This window comes from Pongo pygmaeus, chromosome 12, assembly GCF_028885625.2.
Source record: "Pongo pygmaeus isolate AG05252 chromosome 12, NHGRI_mPonPyg2-v2.0_pri, whole genome shotgun sequence".
Lineage (NCBI taxonomy): Eukaryota > Metazoa > Chordata > Mammalia > Primates > Hominidae > Pongo > Pongo pygmaeus.
Window position 1 is genome coordinate 26,884,259 of NC_072385.2, and position 17,580 is coordinate 26,901,838.

General features: G+C 48.1%; 1 protein-coding gene across 5 annotated transcripts in view; it reads left to right on the top strand.

Moving 5' to 3' along the window:
- The window catches only part of FER1L5 (fer-1 like family member 5), a 66,418-nt gene that overhangs the window by 3,351 nt on the left and 45,487 nt on the right, over nucleotides 1-17,580 (top strand). Inside the window, exons 2-10 of one of the 5 annotated variants that reach the window (XM_054475897.2) lie at nucleotides 1,003-1,254; nucleotides 4,644-4,696; nucleotides 5,307-5,398; nucleotides 6,021-6,129; nucleotides 7,878-7,932; nucleotides 8,435-8,544; nucleotides 10,145-10,273; nucleotides 11,929-11,991; nucleotides 12,736-12,786. In XM_054475897.2, the coding sequence (XP_054331872.1) occupies nucleotides 1,170-1,254; nucleotides 4,644-4,696; nucleotides 5,307-5,398; nucleotides 6,021-6,129; nucleotides 7,878-7,932; nucleotides 8,435-8,544; nucleotides 10,145-10,273; nucleotides 11,929-11,991; nucleotides 12,736-12,786 (747 nt within the window). In that variant the 5' untranslated portion in view covers nucleotides 1,003-1,169. Of the gene's footprint in view, nucleotides 1-1,002; nucleotides 1,255-4,643; nucleotides 4,697-5,306; nucleotides 5,399-6,020; nucleotides 6,130-7,877; nucleotides 7,933-8,434; nucleotides 8,545-10,144; nucleotides 10,274-11,928; nucleotides 11,992-12,735; nucleotides 12,787-17,580 lie in introns of those variants that run through there. The other 4 variants (XM_063649080.1, XM_063649079.1, XM_063649081.1 and 1 more) reach the window with 4 other exon arrangements.

A 17,580-nucleotide genomic window follows, 5' to 3' on the forward strand; every position in this document is an offset into this window, starting at 1 on the left:
ATCCGTCCACCTTGGCCTCCCAAAGTGCTGGGATTACAGGCATGAGCCACCGATCCCAGCTTTTAAATATTCATTAGTTTTCATTCTAACTATTGGATAAGATGTAATTTATATGATGTTCAACCCTAAAGCCTAAAAAGCCTTGCTGTGGACAATAAGAATAAATGCCCCAGCTCCATCTTAATGCACGGAGGCTCTGACAGCCATAAAGACAGCCACTTCAAAACTGCATTGGCTTCTTTGACCTTCCATATGAGCTCATTAATTCAAAAGCTAATTTCCTTTTGTCAAAGAGGGTCTCGTATCTAAACTTAGGTTTTTCTTAGTAAAAAGGAGGTTTCCATGTTAGGAAGAACTTTCCCTGAGACCTCACAGAAATAGTCCTTGATTTTCCTATTCCTTTTCTCAGGTCGCTTCACTGTTTTCTTATTTTCTCATCTAAATTGTGTGACTTTGGCAATGATTCACTTCAGACAATTTGCTTATACAAGGAGAAAACATCAACCTTATGTCTGACCTTTCAATCAAAAGGACAGCAAGGAGGGCAGGTGTGGGGTGGGCAAAAAAAAAAATTTAAAAAGGCCAGACTTGGTGGCTCACGCCTGTAATCTCAACACTTCGGGAGGCCGAGACGGGCAGATCACCTGAGGTTGGGAGTTCGAGACCAGCCTGACCAACATGGAGAAACCCCATCTCTACTAAAAATACAAAATTAGCCGGGTGTGGTGGCGCATGCCTGTAATCTCAGCTAGTCGGGAGGCTGAAGCAGGAGAATCGTTTGAACCCAGGAGGTGGAGGTTGTGGTGATCTGAGATCGCACCATTGCACTCCAGCTGGGCAATAAGAGCAAGACTCCATCTCAAAAAAAAAAGAAAAAAAAAAGCATAATAGGAGAAAAGAGAAAAGAGGGGGTGAAAGCAGCCAGGTGGTTTTGTTTCTACAGGCCCAGTCACCTATACCCTGTTCCTCCTCCCCCCCTCTTTCCCATTAATTCCTCTCCAGAACCAAGAACCGCCCACCTTTGTGACATCCTGTCTGTTGCTAAGCAACAGACAGGAAGTGGGGCTCCACTCACCCCAGGATCGCTGGGAAGAGTCTTGGACTGAGGAGCTCCCAAAAGGAAGCTGTGGCGCTGCGGAGGGAAGGAGGGAAGAAAGTAGGTCTCCGAGATGCTGCGGCTTGTTGTGCAGTCGGCCAAGATTGACCCACCACTAGCCCCCCTACCCAGGCCCTGCATGTCCATCGACTTCAGAGGTGAGAGCCTCCCTGGGTCCACATGGGAGAGAGAAGCCCCCAGAGGCAACATGCATTCAGTGAAAAAAGAGGTGTATGGCACCCCACTACATAAAAGATGCCCTGTGTAACAGAAACTGAAGTAGACGTTGTCCAGCTCTCTCAAAACTTATTGCTATCATTTGATTATGACTTATCTGCCTCCCACTTTTGCCAGGGAATGGCTATGGAAAAAACAGAGGACTAGTGCTTCTGGACCTTCTTCCATGACCTGGAGCTGTGCCATAAACTAAGGTTTAAAGAGAAAGTCCCTGCTTCCTCAGATTGATGCGGGGGTTTAAAAAGATAATATGTGTATAGCCCTTAGTACAACTTTTAGTAATAACTGCTTGATCATATTAGTTTCGTTTGCATGAGTTTTACAATTGACAAAGCATTTTTTTTTTTTGAGACGGACTGTCACTCTGTCACCCAGGTTAGAGTGCAGTGGTGTGATCTTGGCTCACTGCAACCTCTGCCTCCCAGGTTCAAGCGATTCTCCTGCCTCACCCTCCGAAGTAGCTGGGACTACAGGCGCATGCCACCACACCCGGCTAATTTTTGTCATTTTAGTAGAGACGGGGTTTCACCATATTGGTCAGGCTGGTCTTGAACTCCTGACCTCAGGGGATCCACCTGCCTCGGCCTCCCAAAGTGCTAGGATTATAGGCGTGAGCCACCGCGCCCAGCCGACAAAGCCTTTTCATATGTACGATGATGTCTGCTCCTCACAGCAATTCCAGAGGTAAATGAAGCAAGTTTTATTATCTCCATTTTTTTTTTTAGGTAAGAGAAAAGAATCCCAAGAAGGAAGGGAAAGAAAGGGGTGAAAGAATTTGTGAGAGAAAATGAGAGATGTTAGGTATATTTAGATTTGAAAGATCTGGCAGCTAAAAGGAAAGAAGTAAAAGAAAAAAGGGTGAAAGGGCAGGGCACGGTGGCTCACGCCTGTAATCCCAGCACTTTGGGAGGCTGAGGCGGGCAGATCACTGGAAGTCAGGAGTTCAAGACCAGCCTGGCCAACACGGTGAAACCCTATCTCTATTAAAAATATAAAAATTAGCCAGGCATGGTGGCAGGCGCCTGTAATCCCAGCTACTTGGGAGGCTGAGGCAGGAGAATCGCTTGAACCTGGGAGGCGGAGGTTGCAGTGAGCCGAGATCGTACCACAGCACTCCAGTCTGGTCAACAGATCGAGATGAGGTGCCTTCAAAAAAAAAAAAAAGAAAGAGGCTGGGCACGGTGGCTCACGCCTGTAATCCCAGCACTTTGGGAGGCCGAGGCGGGCGGATCACGAGGTCAGGAAATCGAGACCATCCTGGCTAACACGGTGAAACCCCGTCTCTACTAAAAATACAAAAAAAAAATTAGCTGGGCACGGTGGTGGGCGTCTGTAGTCCCAGCTACTCGGGAGGCTGAGTCAGGGGAATGGCGTGACCCTGGGAGATGGAGGTTGCAGTGAGCCGAGATAGCGCCACTGCACTCTGGCCTGGGCAAAAGAGCAAGAGTCTGTCAGAAAGAAAGAAAGAGAAAAGAGAAAAAAGGGTGAAAGTATGTAGGTGGAGATACAGGACGGTGGATACAGGCAAATAGGTTTTACAGGGACCATCGGCAGGGAGAAAACCGGGCCCAAGAGAAAAGAGGACACAGTAGTTCCTACAGGAGATATGAGTAAAGAATGGAATTTCTTTATTTTATTTCATGCTGTTGTTCTGTGAAACTATGCTTGTTGAACACAGCAACATTCAGAGATTGAACATTTGGGACTCCAGGCTCACAGAGTGATGATGCATGCTGATGTCCTCAGTCTGCAGGTTTCAAGAGGGGCGGTGGGAGTTCAGGATGTATTTGCCCTGATTGACTAATTTTCCAGTTAGCCAGGCAAGGGCCTGGCAGTTCTCTGATTCTGAGCCATCTTCCCCACCACCTCATGGGCACCATCTTTCTCATTCCAGAAATATCTCCCACAAAGATGCCTAAAACTCAGAACCCTGTTGGATACAAACAGATTCTTCTGATTGTATGTTTATGTTTGACACTTTGTATTCCTTTTGTCCTTCCCAGCCTCTTACTTCATATGCCATCCACTAACCTGCACCCCTTCCCACTGCTTGGAGGGCCTTTTACCCATTATGGATGTTTCAGGATGTCTTCGTTAGGGTACACTGGGCTTTGCTCCAGCAATAAATAAACCCTTAATTTTCAGTGGGTTAACAATGAAAGTTTACCTCTTGCTTACACAAGTCCTGCGTGGATGGTGCTGGTCAGACAGCTCTCCTGGGTAGCTCCTATAAATGGTAGTTTAGGGTCTAGCCGCTTGCCCCTTGTGGCTGCAAAGTTAGCAGGTCACAAGGGTGGCTATGGGGAGAAGAGAGACAAGAATGAAGAATCTCATGGAAATTAAGAACCAGACCTGGCAGTGGCAAATATCATACCCATATCCCATTGGCCAGAGTGAGTCACACAGCCCCGCTTAGCTGCAAGACACTGAAAACTCTGGAAGAAAATGAAATGGGCTGGTCGCGGTGGCTTTAGCCTGTAATCCCAACAATTTGGGGGGCCGAGGCAGGCAGATCACTTGAGTCTGGGAGTTTGAGACCCGCCTGGGTGACATGGTAAAACCCTGTCTCTACAAAAAATACAAAAATTAGCCAGGTATGGTGGCCTGTAGTCCAAGCTACATGGGAGGTGGGAGGATGACTTGAGCCTGGGAGACAGAGGTTGCATTGAGCCCAGATCCTGCCACTGTACTCCAGCCTGGGTGACAGAGTGAGACCTCGTGTCACACACACACACACACACACAAGAAAAGTAAAGAAAAAAAAAGAGAAACAAAGAAAGAAAATGAAATGAACATAGAGCATTATCTGTCACACAGTGATAAAATCAAGAAATGTTCAATCCACACAAGAAAAAAAGAAGTGATGCCATATCACACCTGCCAATGTTGTCTTGAAGTTTTCTTTTTTTTTTTTTTTTTTTTTTTTGAGACAGAGTCTCACTCTGTCACCCAGGCTGGAGTGCAGTGGCGGCATCTCAGCTCACTGCAAGCTCTGCCTCCCGGGTTCACGCCATTCTCCTGCCTCAGCCTCCCGAGTAGCTGGGACTACAGGCGCCCGCCACCACGCCCGGCTAATTTTTTGTATTTTTAGTAGAGATGGGGTTTCACCGTGTCAGCCAGGATGGTCCTGATCTCCTGACCTTGTGATCTGCCTGCCTCGGCCTCCCAAAGTGCTGAGATTACAGGCGTGAGCCACCACGCCTGGCCGACCTGAAGTTTTCTTAGAGTGTCCTACTTCTCTGTACCCCACTCCAACCCAGACATTGAAATATTTCCTACCATCAATGCCAGCCTCTTGGTTTCTTTACAGATATCAAGAAAAGAACTCGTGTGGTGGAAGGGAATGATCCCGTGTGGAATGAGGTAGACAACAGGGCAAGCCAGAAGAGGAAATAATGACCCCAACAGCAAGGGGGCAAGGGTGGGGTCCAGGCAGGTGCTCAGAGGTCTAGGGAGAGGACATGCAACCTCACAGGCTTTCCTCAAGGCTGGGCATCTTGGCCTGGGAGTAGCAGCCTCTGACCCGACAAGGCTGTGAAGGCCACACCTGCCCACGACTGTTCGTGGCCCTTCTCCCCCACTCCGAGGATGGACCGTGGTATGGCCTATCAACTAGTCCAGCTGGGCCATCTTGATGTTCCTAGAAGCCTGAAGCAGAGTGAAGGCTCCTTGTTCATGACTGCCTCTCATCTGCCATCACTCCATGCTGCCCCTCGCCCCATTCCTAGTCCCCAAACCCTTAATTCCCAACATGCCCATGATACTGCAGTTCAAGTCACAGAAGCCAAGTGGGATGCCCACACCTTGGTGAAAGGTAGCAAACGCCATCTCCTGAGGAAATTAGACATGAGGGAGGTTCCTCAGTCTTAGAGAAACGCAGTGCCAGCCCGTTCCCCACATCTTTCCTCATTTCCTAGAAACATGGGATGGGAAGGGCAGAGGAAGGATGCTGACCTCTCTATGCCCCCCACAGACCCTAATCTGGCACCTCTGGAACCGCCCCCTGGAAAATGACTCTTTCCTGCAAGTCACCCTTCAGGACATGGGCTCACAAAAGAAAGAAAGGTGAGGCAGAGAGAGGCAGGAGGAGCCTAGCTCCTGACCAACGCAGCAGCAGGTTATGTGATCCTTGTCTCTAATCCATAACTCACTCAGATGAAGGAACGGAACCCACTCCAGCCAGCTAAAAAGAAAAAAGAGGGGTGGGTACTGAAAGGGTAGCCAGGGCAAGACTGCAAATCAGCTGGGACAGGAACTTGGGAACCCAGCAGCAGCTCTGTCCATCTGAAGCCACATATGTGAAATTTCTGCTTCTCTCTGCCCAACCCCGGCTTCTTATCACAGCCTCATCTAGTGCCCAGCTGAGACTCACATGCCCTGAGACTGAGGCTATGCCATCCCAGGTCAAAATTCCTAAGACAGAGAATCCTATTGGCCTAGCTCTAGCCAGGTGTCCATCCCTGGTCCAATCAACTGTTACTTGCCTAGGAGCCCCAAGGCAGTTCCCAGAGCCAGGAGCCCTGTGCCCTGTCATGGATACCCAGCCCCACTGCATTATTCTCCAGCCTCTCTCTGAGGACAGCACAGCCCTGAAAGGAAACCGTCTCTAGCTAAAGCCCTGCCCAGGAGAGAAGAGGACACTCTTTCCCCTGGCTCAGGATCTCACATCTGCTCCTTGTCTCCCCAGATTCATTGGCCTGGCCACAGTACTGCTCAAGCCATTGTTGAAACAACCAAGTGAGGTCCTTTTTGTGAAGGACTTGACCCTGCTCAACCATTCCATGAAGCCCACAGATGTGAGTCAAGCCCAGGAAGGCCCAGGCAGGGTGGCTGGAGGAATGGGGGCAGCTGGTGAAGCGGCCCACACCGCAAGAGTGCTTCCTGCTTGGAGGGCCCCATCACACTGCCTTCCTCTCCTGACCACCTCCCTTGCCGTCATCTGCGCCCCCCTCCCCAACCCATCTATTTAGATGAATTGACCGCCTTGCATTGGGAGTCAACCACTGTGCCAGGCCCTGTGGTACAAAATTGCCTTAAGCCCACGGTCTGTTGGAGTAGGCTCCACTCACAGTGACAGGCGCTCCAGCACCCATGAGACAAGGTTCAGTAAAGGAAGGCCACTGGCTCAGGTCAGGAGGGAGTGAACAATTTGTCTCAGGAGGTCATGGACAGATTTCCAGAGGGGGTGACGTTGAAGACATATGGAAATGTAGGGAGACCATCCAAATGAGAACAAGCAAAGGCTATTTATTCAGAGCTTGTGCTAGCAAGGGACTCGGTCATCATCATTTGTGTTTTGGCAGAGACTCAGAGGCAGCCAGGGGAGCGGGAGAGCTTCATAGTGGAAAGAAGGGAAGGCTGCAGATGTGCCCTGATTGGAGGCTACGGGGGAGCCCAAGGCGGGCTAACTAGAAACAGGGCTCCCATGTGATTGGTTAGAGGGGCATGTTTGGCTCTCTCTGGTTGGTCCTAAGTTGGAAGTGGGGACACAAATTAAGGCAGCTGCCAGTTATTAATCAAGGCCTGGCCATTTGGAGCTGATTGTTATTGTTTGGCTTCCTGGATTATTGCTGGAGACAGCAGTCTGACCTCCTACAAGTCTGACTTAGAGCAGGCTGGCTTCCTGGGCTGGTTACTGTAGATAACAGGTTGGCTTCCTGGGCTGGTTGCTGCAGATGGTGGCTCTGAGTCTTATTTTCTATGTGGTTTGGCCATTGTCCATTTGTATGCAGTCTGTGACTTACAATGGATGGACACACGATATTGTTGACTTACAATGGGTTTATTGGGATGTGATCCCATCATAAAGTCAAGGCACATTCAGTCTGTCAGTTGAGTTGTAAGAAGGGGCATGAGTTTTCCCGATGGACAGGAGTGGAAGACCAGCCCAGGCAGGGGCATAAAGTGGGTGGAGCAGGAAGCAGGGTGAGGGAGGGTGTGCTGCACTGTTGTCACATGGTAGGGGGGTGGGGTGGAGGTGGGAGACCTGAGGTTGCGTGGGCGACCAAGGGCTAGAGGTCAAGGGCCTTGTGGTCCACGCTGGTGAATTGTGACTTAACTTTGATCATTTAGACACTTGGGGTGTTCAGGGGGCCATCCTGGTGACGGTCTGGAGGCTGGGTCGTTAATGGGAGCACATGAAGGATGGAGCTCAGTTAGAAGGCAGGAGTGTGCAGGGTCTCCCACATGAGTTCATGAGATGTTGGGCTAGGGGAAGAGCTGCTAGCATCTGTGTTCTGGGCTCAAGTCACCTCTCCCTCTCCTCCCCACCCTCCTGCATCCTTTTCTGCCACCATCACCACCATGTGGCTGCTCTAGTCTACAAACATCCCCTCCACTGTAACCCATTGCCCTCTCCTCACCCATTTATAACCCCCCTCACCCAGACTGTGCAGATGCCCATGGTGTGGCCCCATCCCATGACTAGCATCACGGCCCCCACCAGGAGGACCAGGTTTGAACCCAACCAGGCTGTGCAGGGCCTGGGTGCTGTGTCCAAGGACGACGGGGTCTGGCTTACAGCTCCCCTGCCTTTGTCTTGCAGTGTACTGTCACCCTACAGGTGGCCCACATGAGCAACCAGGATATTGAGAAGACAGGTATGTCCTTCCCTGGAGCTTACCCTTAAGGGCCTACCCTGCCTTTCTCCATGCACAGCTGGATGAGTTCTTGGGGACCTTCAAAACCCAGCCCTTGAGGCCTACAGAAGGAATGTGACCAGGCTAGGGTCCCTGGAAGCTACAGGGTCTAGATGCCAGATCTCCAGACATCTGGCTGAGGCCATCCCAATATGCCTATTTGTCATCTCTAGACCTAAGACCCATGAGATATAAGACATAAGTCTCCAAGGCGCTGCAGAGAGATGAGGATGGTCATCTCCAAGAGCCCCAGTGTGTGGAGCGGGGTCCAGGGATCCATAGTTCCTGAGGGTGGAGGGGCCCATGGTAATGTTCTGGGGAGGACATATGTCCCTGTTGGGGCCTCTTGGCCATGCTTTTAGTCAGGAGATGATCATTGGGGACAGAATGATGGAATGGGGAAAATACCTCAAACCTCCTGGGCCCCAGGCCTCTGAGCCCACCCTGGACTGTGTCTCCCCAGGAGCTGAAGATCTCCTGGGCATAATGGCAAGAGAGGCAGCCAGGCAGAAACTGATGGTCCCTGGGTCCACTGCGCACAGGGCTCTGTCCTCAAAGCCTCAGCACTTTCAGGTGAGGACCATCCAGGTTGCAAGTTCATGGGACTCACCTGACACTCTTGTTTGCTGTGTTCCCAGGCCACCTCACCCCTCCCCAAGGTCATGGTAGAAACGCAGAGCTTCAGACCCGGCTTCAGGCCCTCAGATCCTTGCCACATGCCTTGCTCCTCCCATGGCCATTCTGGAAACTTCTGCCTGTAGCTGAAGCCACAAAGCCCCAGTGAGGCAGTAGGAGAGCCAGCTGTGCACTGGCAGGCCCTGGTACCTGCTGGGGAAGCAGCGCAGATGACAGAGATCCTGCCCTCTCAGAGTCCTCGGGTTGTTGGCAAAACAAAGTGGGGCACAGGCAAAGTTAAATTAACTGTACAGGAGAGGCTGGGGAGTGTCTGATCTGAGGGGACCTATGGAAAGGTCCACATTTCCATGTGAATTCAGGAACCCTCATCCCACGGCTTATCAACTTTCCTCTGGCTTCTAGCCTGTGGCCTAACATTCCTGCCGTGGTTTTACCTGCTCCCCAGCCTGCTCCTCGCGCAGCAGCTGGGAGTCTCCTGGACTGCTCCTCTTCCTCTTCCTCTTCCTGCACCCAGGCAGTGGCCAAGTCCTAGCTCTTAACGTCACCCACTGCTCCCATTTCCCCCTCCCACTTCCATTCCCTGGCCTGAGCCACCACCACCTCTTCCCTGGACACGTCAGAAGGCTTTTCCTGAACCCCCCAGCCTCCAGCTCTCTCCTGTCCGTTTTCCAACCAAAGTGTCCTTTCAAAGATGTCACTCTTATGCCAAGCACCTTCTTCAAAAGCCCCAGTGTCTTCCGCACAAGATCCAGTTCCTTTTGCAATGGCTTCCCAGGCCCTTGATAACCCAAGCCTGTCTCTCCAAGTCCATCTCCTCCTAGCCTTCTCCCAGTGGATTGTCTGTCTCCACTGTGGCTAGGGCTACAACTTTCTTTCTTTTCTTTCTTTCTTTCTTTCTTTCTTTCTTCTTTCTTTCCTTCCTTCCTTCTCTCTTTCTTTCTTTCCTTCTTTCTTTCTTTTTTTTCCTTCCTTCCTTCTTTCCTTTCTTTCTTTCCTTCTTTCTTTTTCTTTCCTTCCTTCCTTCTTTCCTTTCTTTCTTTTCCTTCCTCCCTCCCTTTCTTTCTTTCTTTTCCTTCCTCCCTCCCTCCCTTCTTTCTTTCTTTTCCTTCCTCCCTCCCTCCCTTCTTTCTTTCTTTCTGTCTTTCTGTCTTTCTTCTCTTTTTTTGAGATGGAGTCTTGCTCTGTTGCCCAGGCTGGAGTGCAGTGGCACGATCACAGCTCACTACAGTCTAGACCTCTGGGCTCAGGTGATCCTCCCACCTCAGCCTCCCGAGTAGCTGGGATTACAGGCATGCACCACCACGCTCAGCTAATTTTTTTGTAATTTTTGTAGAGACGGGGTTTTGCCATGTTGCCCAGTCAATCTGGTCTCGAACTCCTGGGCTCAAGCGATTCTCCCACCTCGGCCTCCCAAAGTGCTGGGATTACAGGCATGAGCCACTCACTGCACCTGGCCTAGAATGTTTTCTTATCAGAATAATGTTGTCCCAGCTGGAGAAGGCCCTCAATATCAGCTCCCCATGTGTTCTCCCCTTAGGTTCGAGTGAAGGTGTTTGAAGCCCGACAGCTCATGGGCAACAACATCAAACCAGTGGTGAAGGTGTCCATCGCAGGCCAGCAGCACCAGACACGCATCAAGATGGGAAACAACCCTTTCTTTAATGAGGTGGGCTGAACGGGGCACATCAGGCAAGGAGCCAGCCAAGGGCTGGGCATCCCCAGTGGGCAGCCGGCAAGCTTGCTCCTTGACTAGGGTGTCTTCATGTGTTTGTTCCACAAGCATTTACTGAGTGTCTACTGAGGACCAAGCACTGAAAATACAGAACAGGATAACACAGAGCCCTGTATCTGAGGAGCTGGTGGGCTGGTGGGGGCACAACTCATGAATCCATAAACAATTACAACAGAGCAGATCGTGGTTTACAGAGGTCTGGGAGCATTGCTATTGGAGGTTTGAAGCACAGACCCAGACCATGTACGTCTCATTGCTGCTGGAGCCCCAAATTGTAGCACTGTGCCTGATACACAGTAGATGCTCCATAAATACTTGTTGAATTAATTAGTAAATGAACAAATAAAAGATAAAAGCACAGTGGAAGCTGGAAGAAGTAAGTGAGTAATGAGGCTGGGGGTGGCGGAGAGGACTCAGAAGGGCTCCAGCAACCCTGAAGGAAGATTTTACCAGGGAAAGACAGATAGGATGGGAAAAGATAATTCAGGAAAAAGTGATGGTGTTTTCAAAGGCCTAGAACCAAGCAAGCCACAGACTTGACAGCAGAAGCTATACTTGACACCACACCTATAGCTATGGGTGTGGCTGGAGGAGACTGGCTGGTGGGAAGCCTACAGTGTGGGCTGGGGTCCCATCCTGGACACTACTCAGGAGCCATGGAGGACTTAAGCAGGGGGGTGACAGGCCTAGGTTTGCATTTGGGAAAGGAGTTTCTGGCTGCCATGGGGAGCAGGGACAGAGTGGACTGGCAGGGCAACCTAGAGGGAGGTGTGGGCTCAAATCTCCATCCTGGGCAGCTAGCTGGGCCCTGAGTTCTCCAGGAATCTCATACCATTCCCCATTCTGGGCAGAAAACCCTCCAGGAGGCTGGGTGTGGTGGCTCATGCCTGTAATTCCAGAACTTTGGGAGGCTGTGGTGAGTGGATCACCTGAGGTCCGGAGTTCGAAACCATCCTGACCAATATGGTGAAACCCTGTCTCTTTTGTAAAAATACAAAAATTAGCCACATGCAGTGGCGGGTGCCTGTAATCCCATCTACTCAGGTGGCTGAGGCAGGAGAATTGTTTGAACCCGGGAGGTGGAGGTTGCAGTGAGTTGAGACTGCACCACCACACTCCAGCCTAGGCGACAGAGTGAGACTCCGCCTAAAAAAACAACAAAAAAAAGGAAACCCTCTAGGAGCCCGGGAGGCCTCTGCTTCTGGGGGAGCATGAAAGAAGTGGCACAAGTTGAGTATCCCTTACCCAAAATGCATGGTATCAGAAGTGTTTTGGATTTCAGATTTTTTTTGGGAATCTGGAATAGTTGCATTGTACCGGTTCAGCATTTAATATGAAAATCTGAAACCCAGAATGCTCCAGTGAGCATTTCCTGTGAGGGTCATGTTGGCGCTCAGAAAGTTTCAGATTTTGGAGCATTTTTTATTTCAGGTTTTTGGATTAGGAATACTCAACCTGTACTTGTAAACCCATTGAAATGGGTAAAGTTGTGGAAAGAAGCACATTATTCTGAGCTTTCAGATTCACTGAGTGCTTGGGTGAAGTGGTGGAAGAAATCGTCCACTCTACCCCAATTCTCTCTGCCTCAGATCTTCTTCCAGAATTTTCATGAGGTTCCTGCAAAGTTCTTTGATGAGACCATCTTAATCCAGGTGAGGAGCCAAACTGGTCCCCAGTAAGGTGGGTTTCTTGTCCCACTTCAATACTGGGAAGCACTGCAGCTCCGGCCCCCGCCCTTAGAGCCAGGGGCACTTCAGATTGTCTTCCTGAACCCTACCACTTTCTTCACCCCCCCGGCACCCAGATTATTCATTCATTTACTCATTTATTCAACAAACGTTGTGGATTGCCAACTGCCAGGCCCTGAACTGGGCGCCAAGGTGAACAAGGCAGCCCCTTCCCATGTGCCAGGATTTTCAAGCCGCCAAAGGCCCTTCCAAGTAGAATACTCCATTCCCTAACCAAAGGGAGCCCAGTAACAATGGTGAACACGTGGTTATCAAGTGCCTACTATGTGCCCAGCACAGGGCTAAGGAGAACAAAGAGGCCTCTTCCTTTGAAGAATTTATGTTCTTGGGAATAAAGGCACAGAGGAAACAACCAGGACAGCATGTAATGGATAACGTTGAGTGCAACACCTTGCTTTGTGTTGACTTGGGGCAAGGAAATTGACCTCTCTGATCAATTTCCTCATCAGTAAAATGGAATTAAAAATCTGAACCTCACAGGGTTCCTCTGAGAGTGAAATGAGAACACCCATGTGCAAGTGTCTGCCCCATTAGGAAGCATTCAGTACGTCGGGAGGATCCTGGTTGTGCCTTTGCTATACCTCTTACAGGGGCTGAGGGAAATTGGGATTGTGAATAATTAAAATGTTTCTGGGAACTCCCTTGCAGGTGGTGAACTCCTCAGCAATGAGATACAAAGCAGAGATCGGGAGATTTCAAGTGAGTACTGTACATGGGAGGAGGTTCGGGGAAACAGTTATTAAAACAGAGACCCACGCTGGGCTCCATGCCCAAGTCTAGGGAAAAGGACTTGGATTTTCACACAGAAAGATCCAGACTCAGTCGGGTGCGGTGGCTCACACCTGTAATCCCAGCACTTTGGGAGGCCGAGGCCGGCGGATCACGAGGTCAGGAGATCGAGACCATCCTGGCTAACACAGTGAAACCCTGTCTCTACTAGAAATACAAAAAATTAGCGGGGTGTGGTGGCGGGCACCTGTAGTCCCAGCTACTCGGGAGGCTGAGGCAGGAGAATTGCTTGAACCCCAGAGGCGGAGCTTGCCGTGAGCCGAGATTGCACCACTGCACTCCAGCCTGGGCAACAGGGTGAGACTCCATCTCAAAAAAAAAAAAAAAAAAAAAGAAGAAAGATCCAGACTTGCAGACTTGTATCCACCTACCAACTGGGTGACTTAAACAAGTTATTCTGAGCCTCTACTTCCTCATCTGTAAAAGGGAGATGATAATATACTCAATCTGGAGGGTGATTGTGAGGATTAAAGTATATATAAAGTTTATGAAAGCTCGGGGCGCCATGTTGAACTCCACACTCCCATAATACTGTGGACACAGTTCAAATCTCTGCCTCCAGGAAGTAGAAGCAGAGGATCCAAAAGGTCAGCCTACATGTTAGGGAAACTCAGAAAAAGATTGCTGCCTGTGAGGACAGAGTGAAAAGATGTGATTTGGAAAGACAGGCTGAGAGATTAGGAGAGTTTACAGTCATGATGGGCTAAACTAAGATTCTCCAAATCCAAAAAGATCAGGAAAAGGTAGGTTGCTAGGTTAAATACAGGATGCCTGGTTACATTTAATCTTAGATAAACAAAAAATACATTTTAAATATAAGTATGTCCCAAATATTACATGGCTTCTCACCAAATATTGCAGGGGACATATATGTATTAACAAAGTAGTCATTGTTTATCTGAAATTTTAATTTAAGTGGGCATCTTCTATTTTTGTTTGCTAAATCTACAATGTTAGGAAAGGGGCACCACCCTTGGAAAAAAACATACAGAGACAGAGATTCTAGAAATGTTAGATGGTAGGAGGTGAAAAATGTTGTGCTCTTGACAAAGGCCACTGCATGATTTCTAGACAGTGACCAATGACATAAACTAAGTTATAGAGGTCAGAGAAAACCTGAATTTAACCAAGCTTCTTTTTTTTTTTTTTGAGACATGATCTTGCTTTGTCACCCAGGCTGGAGTGCAGTGGTGCAATCCCAGCTCACTGCAGCCTTGAACTCCCGGGCTCAAGCAATCCTCCCACCTCAGCCTCCCGAGTAGCTAGGACTACAGGTGTGCACCACCGCACCTGGCTAATTTTTAAAATTTTTTTGTAGCGAATGGGTCTCACAATGTTACCCAGGCTAGCCTAGAACTCCTGGGCTTAAGCCATCCTCCCACCTCAGCCTCCCAAAGTGCTGGGATTACAGGCATGTGTCCACCACACCCAGCCGAGCTTATTTTTTTATTTCTTTTTGTTTTGGTATCATGAACTCCCATATCCTCATCACTCATATTCATCAATTCACAGTCAATTGTGTTTTATCTACACCTAGCCCCCTTCACCTTCACCACTGGATTATTTTGAATCAAATCTCAAGCATCACATCATTTTATCTTTCTACATTGCAGTATGTATTGCAAAAACATAAGGATTTTATTAAGCATAGCCACATACAATTATCACATCTAAAAATCTTTATAATTCCTAGGTAGCATTAAATACCTAGTCAATGTTCAAATTCCCCTAATTGTTTTACATATTTCTTTTACAGTTTGTTCAAATAAGGATTCCAGGCTGGGAACGGTGGCTCACGCCTGTAATCCCAGCACTTTGGGAGGCCAAGGCAGGCGGATCACCTGAAGTCAGGAGTTCAAGACCAGCCTGGCCAACATGGCCATCTCTACTAAAAATACAGAAATTAGCTGGGTGTGGTGGCACATGCCTGTAATCCCAGCTACTCATGAGGCCGAGGCAGGTGAATCATTTGAACCCAGGTGGTAGAGGTTGCAGTGAGCCAAGATTTTGCCACTGCACTCCAGTCTGAGCGACAGAGAGAGACTCTTGTCTCAAAAAAACAAAAACAAAAAACAAATCAGGATTCCAAACCAGGTCCACTCATTGCAAGTGGTTAATATGCATTTTAGTTTCCTTTTATTCTGTTGGTCCTCTCTGCTCCCCCACTTCCTTTTTTTTTTTTTTTTTTTTTTTAATTTGCAACTTATTTGTTAAGGAAACTGGGTAGTTGGACCTGTAGCGTTTTCTCTGGTCTGGGTTTTGCTGATTTCATCTTCAGGGAATCATTTTGCATTCCCCCACCGCATTTCCCTATCTAGAGTTTAGATCAGTGTGAACCAATTTGTTGGCAAAGTGACTTTAGCAGAAGGCACAGAATGTCTGCTGGTCTCTCATTTTATGTTGTTAACAGCTAATGATGATCATTGCCTGGATCTGTTGCTTCATTAGGAGTGACTGAGTTTCTATTCTGTTTTTTTATTTTTATTTTTTAATTTATATATATTTTATATATATATATATATATATATATATATTTTTTTTTTTTTTGAGACAGAGTCTTGCTCTGTCACCCAGGCTTGAATGCTGTGGCGTGATCTTGGCTCACTGCATCCTCTGCCTCCCAGGTTCAAGCTATTCTCATGCCTAAGCCCCCCGGGATAGCTGGAACCACAGGCACGTGCCACCATGCCCAGCAAATTTTTGTATTTTTAGTAGAGATGGGGTTTCACCATGTTGGCCAGGCTGGTCTCAAACTCCTGACTTCAAGTGATCTGCCCGCCTCATCCTCCCAAAGTGCTGGGATTACAGTCATGAGCCACCATGCCTTGCCCTGTTTTTTTTATGTTACGGTTTTATTGAGGTGTCATTGACATATTTAAAATGTACAATTTAAAATGTACAATTTGATATATTAAAAATATGTGCACACCCAGAAAAAAACATCATCACAATTAAGATAATGAATATACTCATCACATCTGTCACCTCCAAAAGTTGCCTAATGGACCTTGGGAATCACTCTGTCTCATTCCCATCCCACCCGCTCCATCCCCAGACAACCACTGATCTGCTTTCTGTTATTATATGAACATTTCTTTCCTAGAGTTCTTATTAATAGATAAGTATTGCCTAGAGTTCATATCAATAGAATCATACATTCTCTACCCTTTTGTGTCTGCTTTCTTTCCCTCAGCATTGCTATTCTGAGATTTATCCATGTTGTTGCACTTGTCAGCAGTTCATTCCTTTTTATTGCTGAGTAATAGTCCAGCGTATGGATGTACCATAGTTTAATTATCCATTCCCTTGTTAACGGACATTTAGATTGTTTCCAGTCTGAGGCTGCTATAATGGGGCCGTGTAAACATTTGTGTACAAATCTGAGTGTGGACATAAGCTTTAATTTCTCTTGGAAAAATACTTAGAAGCAGAATGACTAAATCATATGGTAGGTATATGTGGTATATGTTTAACTTTTTTTTTTTTTTGAGATGGAGTCTTGCCCCGTTGCCCAGGCTGGAGTGCAATGGCGTGATCTTGGCTCACTGCAACCTCCCCCTCCTGGGTTCAAACGATTTTCCTGCCTCAGACTCCCAAGTAGCTGGGATTACAGGCACCTGCTACTACATGTGGCTAATTTTTGTATTTTTAGTAGAGACAGGTTTTCACCATGTTGTCCAGGCTGGTCTCAAACTCCTGACCTTGTGATTGGCCCACCTTGGCCTCCCAAAGTGCTGGGATTACATGCATGAGCCACTGCACCTGGCCAACTTTTTTTTTTTTTTTTGAGACAGAGTCTCGCTCTGTCATCAAGGTTGGAGTGCAGTGGCACGATCTCAGCTCACTGCAGCCTCTGCCTCCCGGGTTCAAGTGATTCTCCTACCTCAGCCTCCCGAATAGCTGGGATTACAGGTGCACGCCACCATGCCTGGCTAATTTTTGTATTAGCCCACCTCGGCCTCCCAAAGTGCTGGGATTACAGGTGTGAGCCACTGCACCCAGACGTGTATGTTAAACTTTTTAAGGAAAATTTCTAAAAGTTTTTTTCCAAAATTCCAAACAGGTTCTGCCACTGTACATGCCCACCAGTAGTGTATTAGAGTTTCAGTTGCCCCACATTCTCCACAATACTTGATCTAGTCCATCTTTTTTATTTTAGCCATTCTAATGGTGTGTAGTAACATTTCGTTGTGATTGTAATTTAAACCTTCCTAATGACTAACGATGTTGAGCATCTTTTCATGTGCCTGTCATCTGTATATCTTCTTTGGTGAAGTGTCTGTTCAAATCTTTAGTTTGTTTTCCTTGGATTGTTTGTTTTCTAACTATTGATATATGATTTGCAAATATTTTCTTCCAGAGAATGACAGCCCATTCATTTTCTGTTTTGTTTTTGTTTTTTTTTTTTTTTTGAGACGGAGTCTCGCTCTGTCACCCAGGCTGGAGTGCAGTGGTGTGATCTCTGCTCACTGCAAGCTCCACCCCCTGGGTTCATGCCATTCTCCTGCCTCAGCCTCCTGAGTAGCTGGGACTACAGGCGCCCACCACCACGCCCGGCTAATATTTTTTGTATTTTCAGTAGAGACGGGATTTCACCGTGTTAGCCAGGATGGTCTCGATCTCCTGACCTCGTGATCCACCGGCCTCAGCCTCCCAAAGTGCTGAGATTACAGGCGTGAGCCACTGTCATTTTCTTAACAGTGT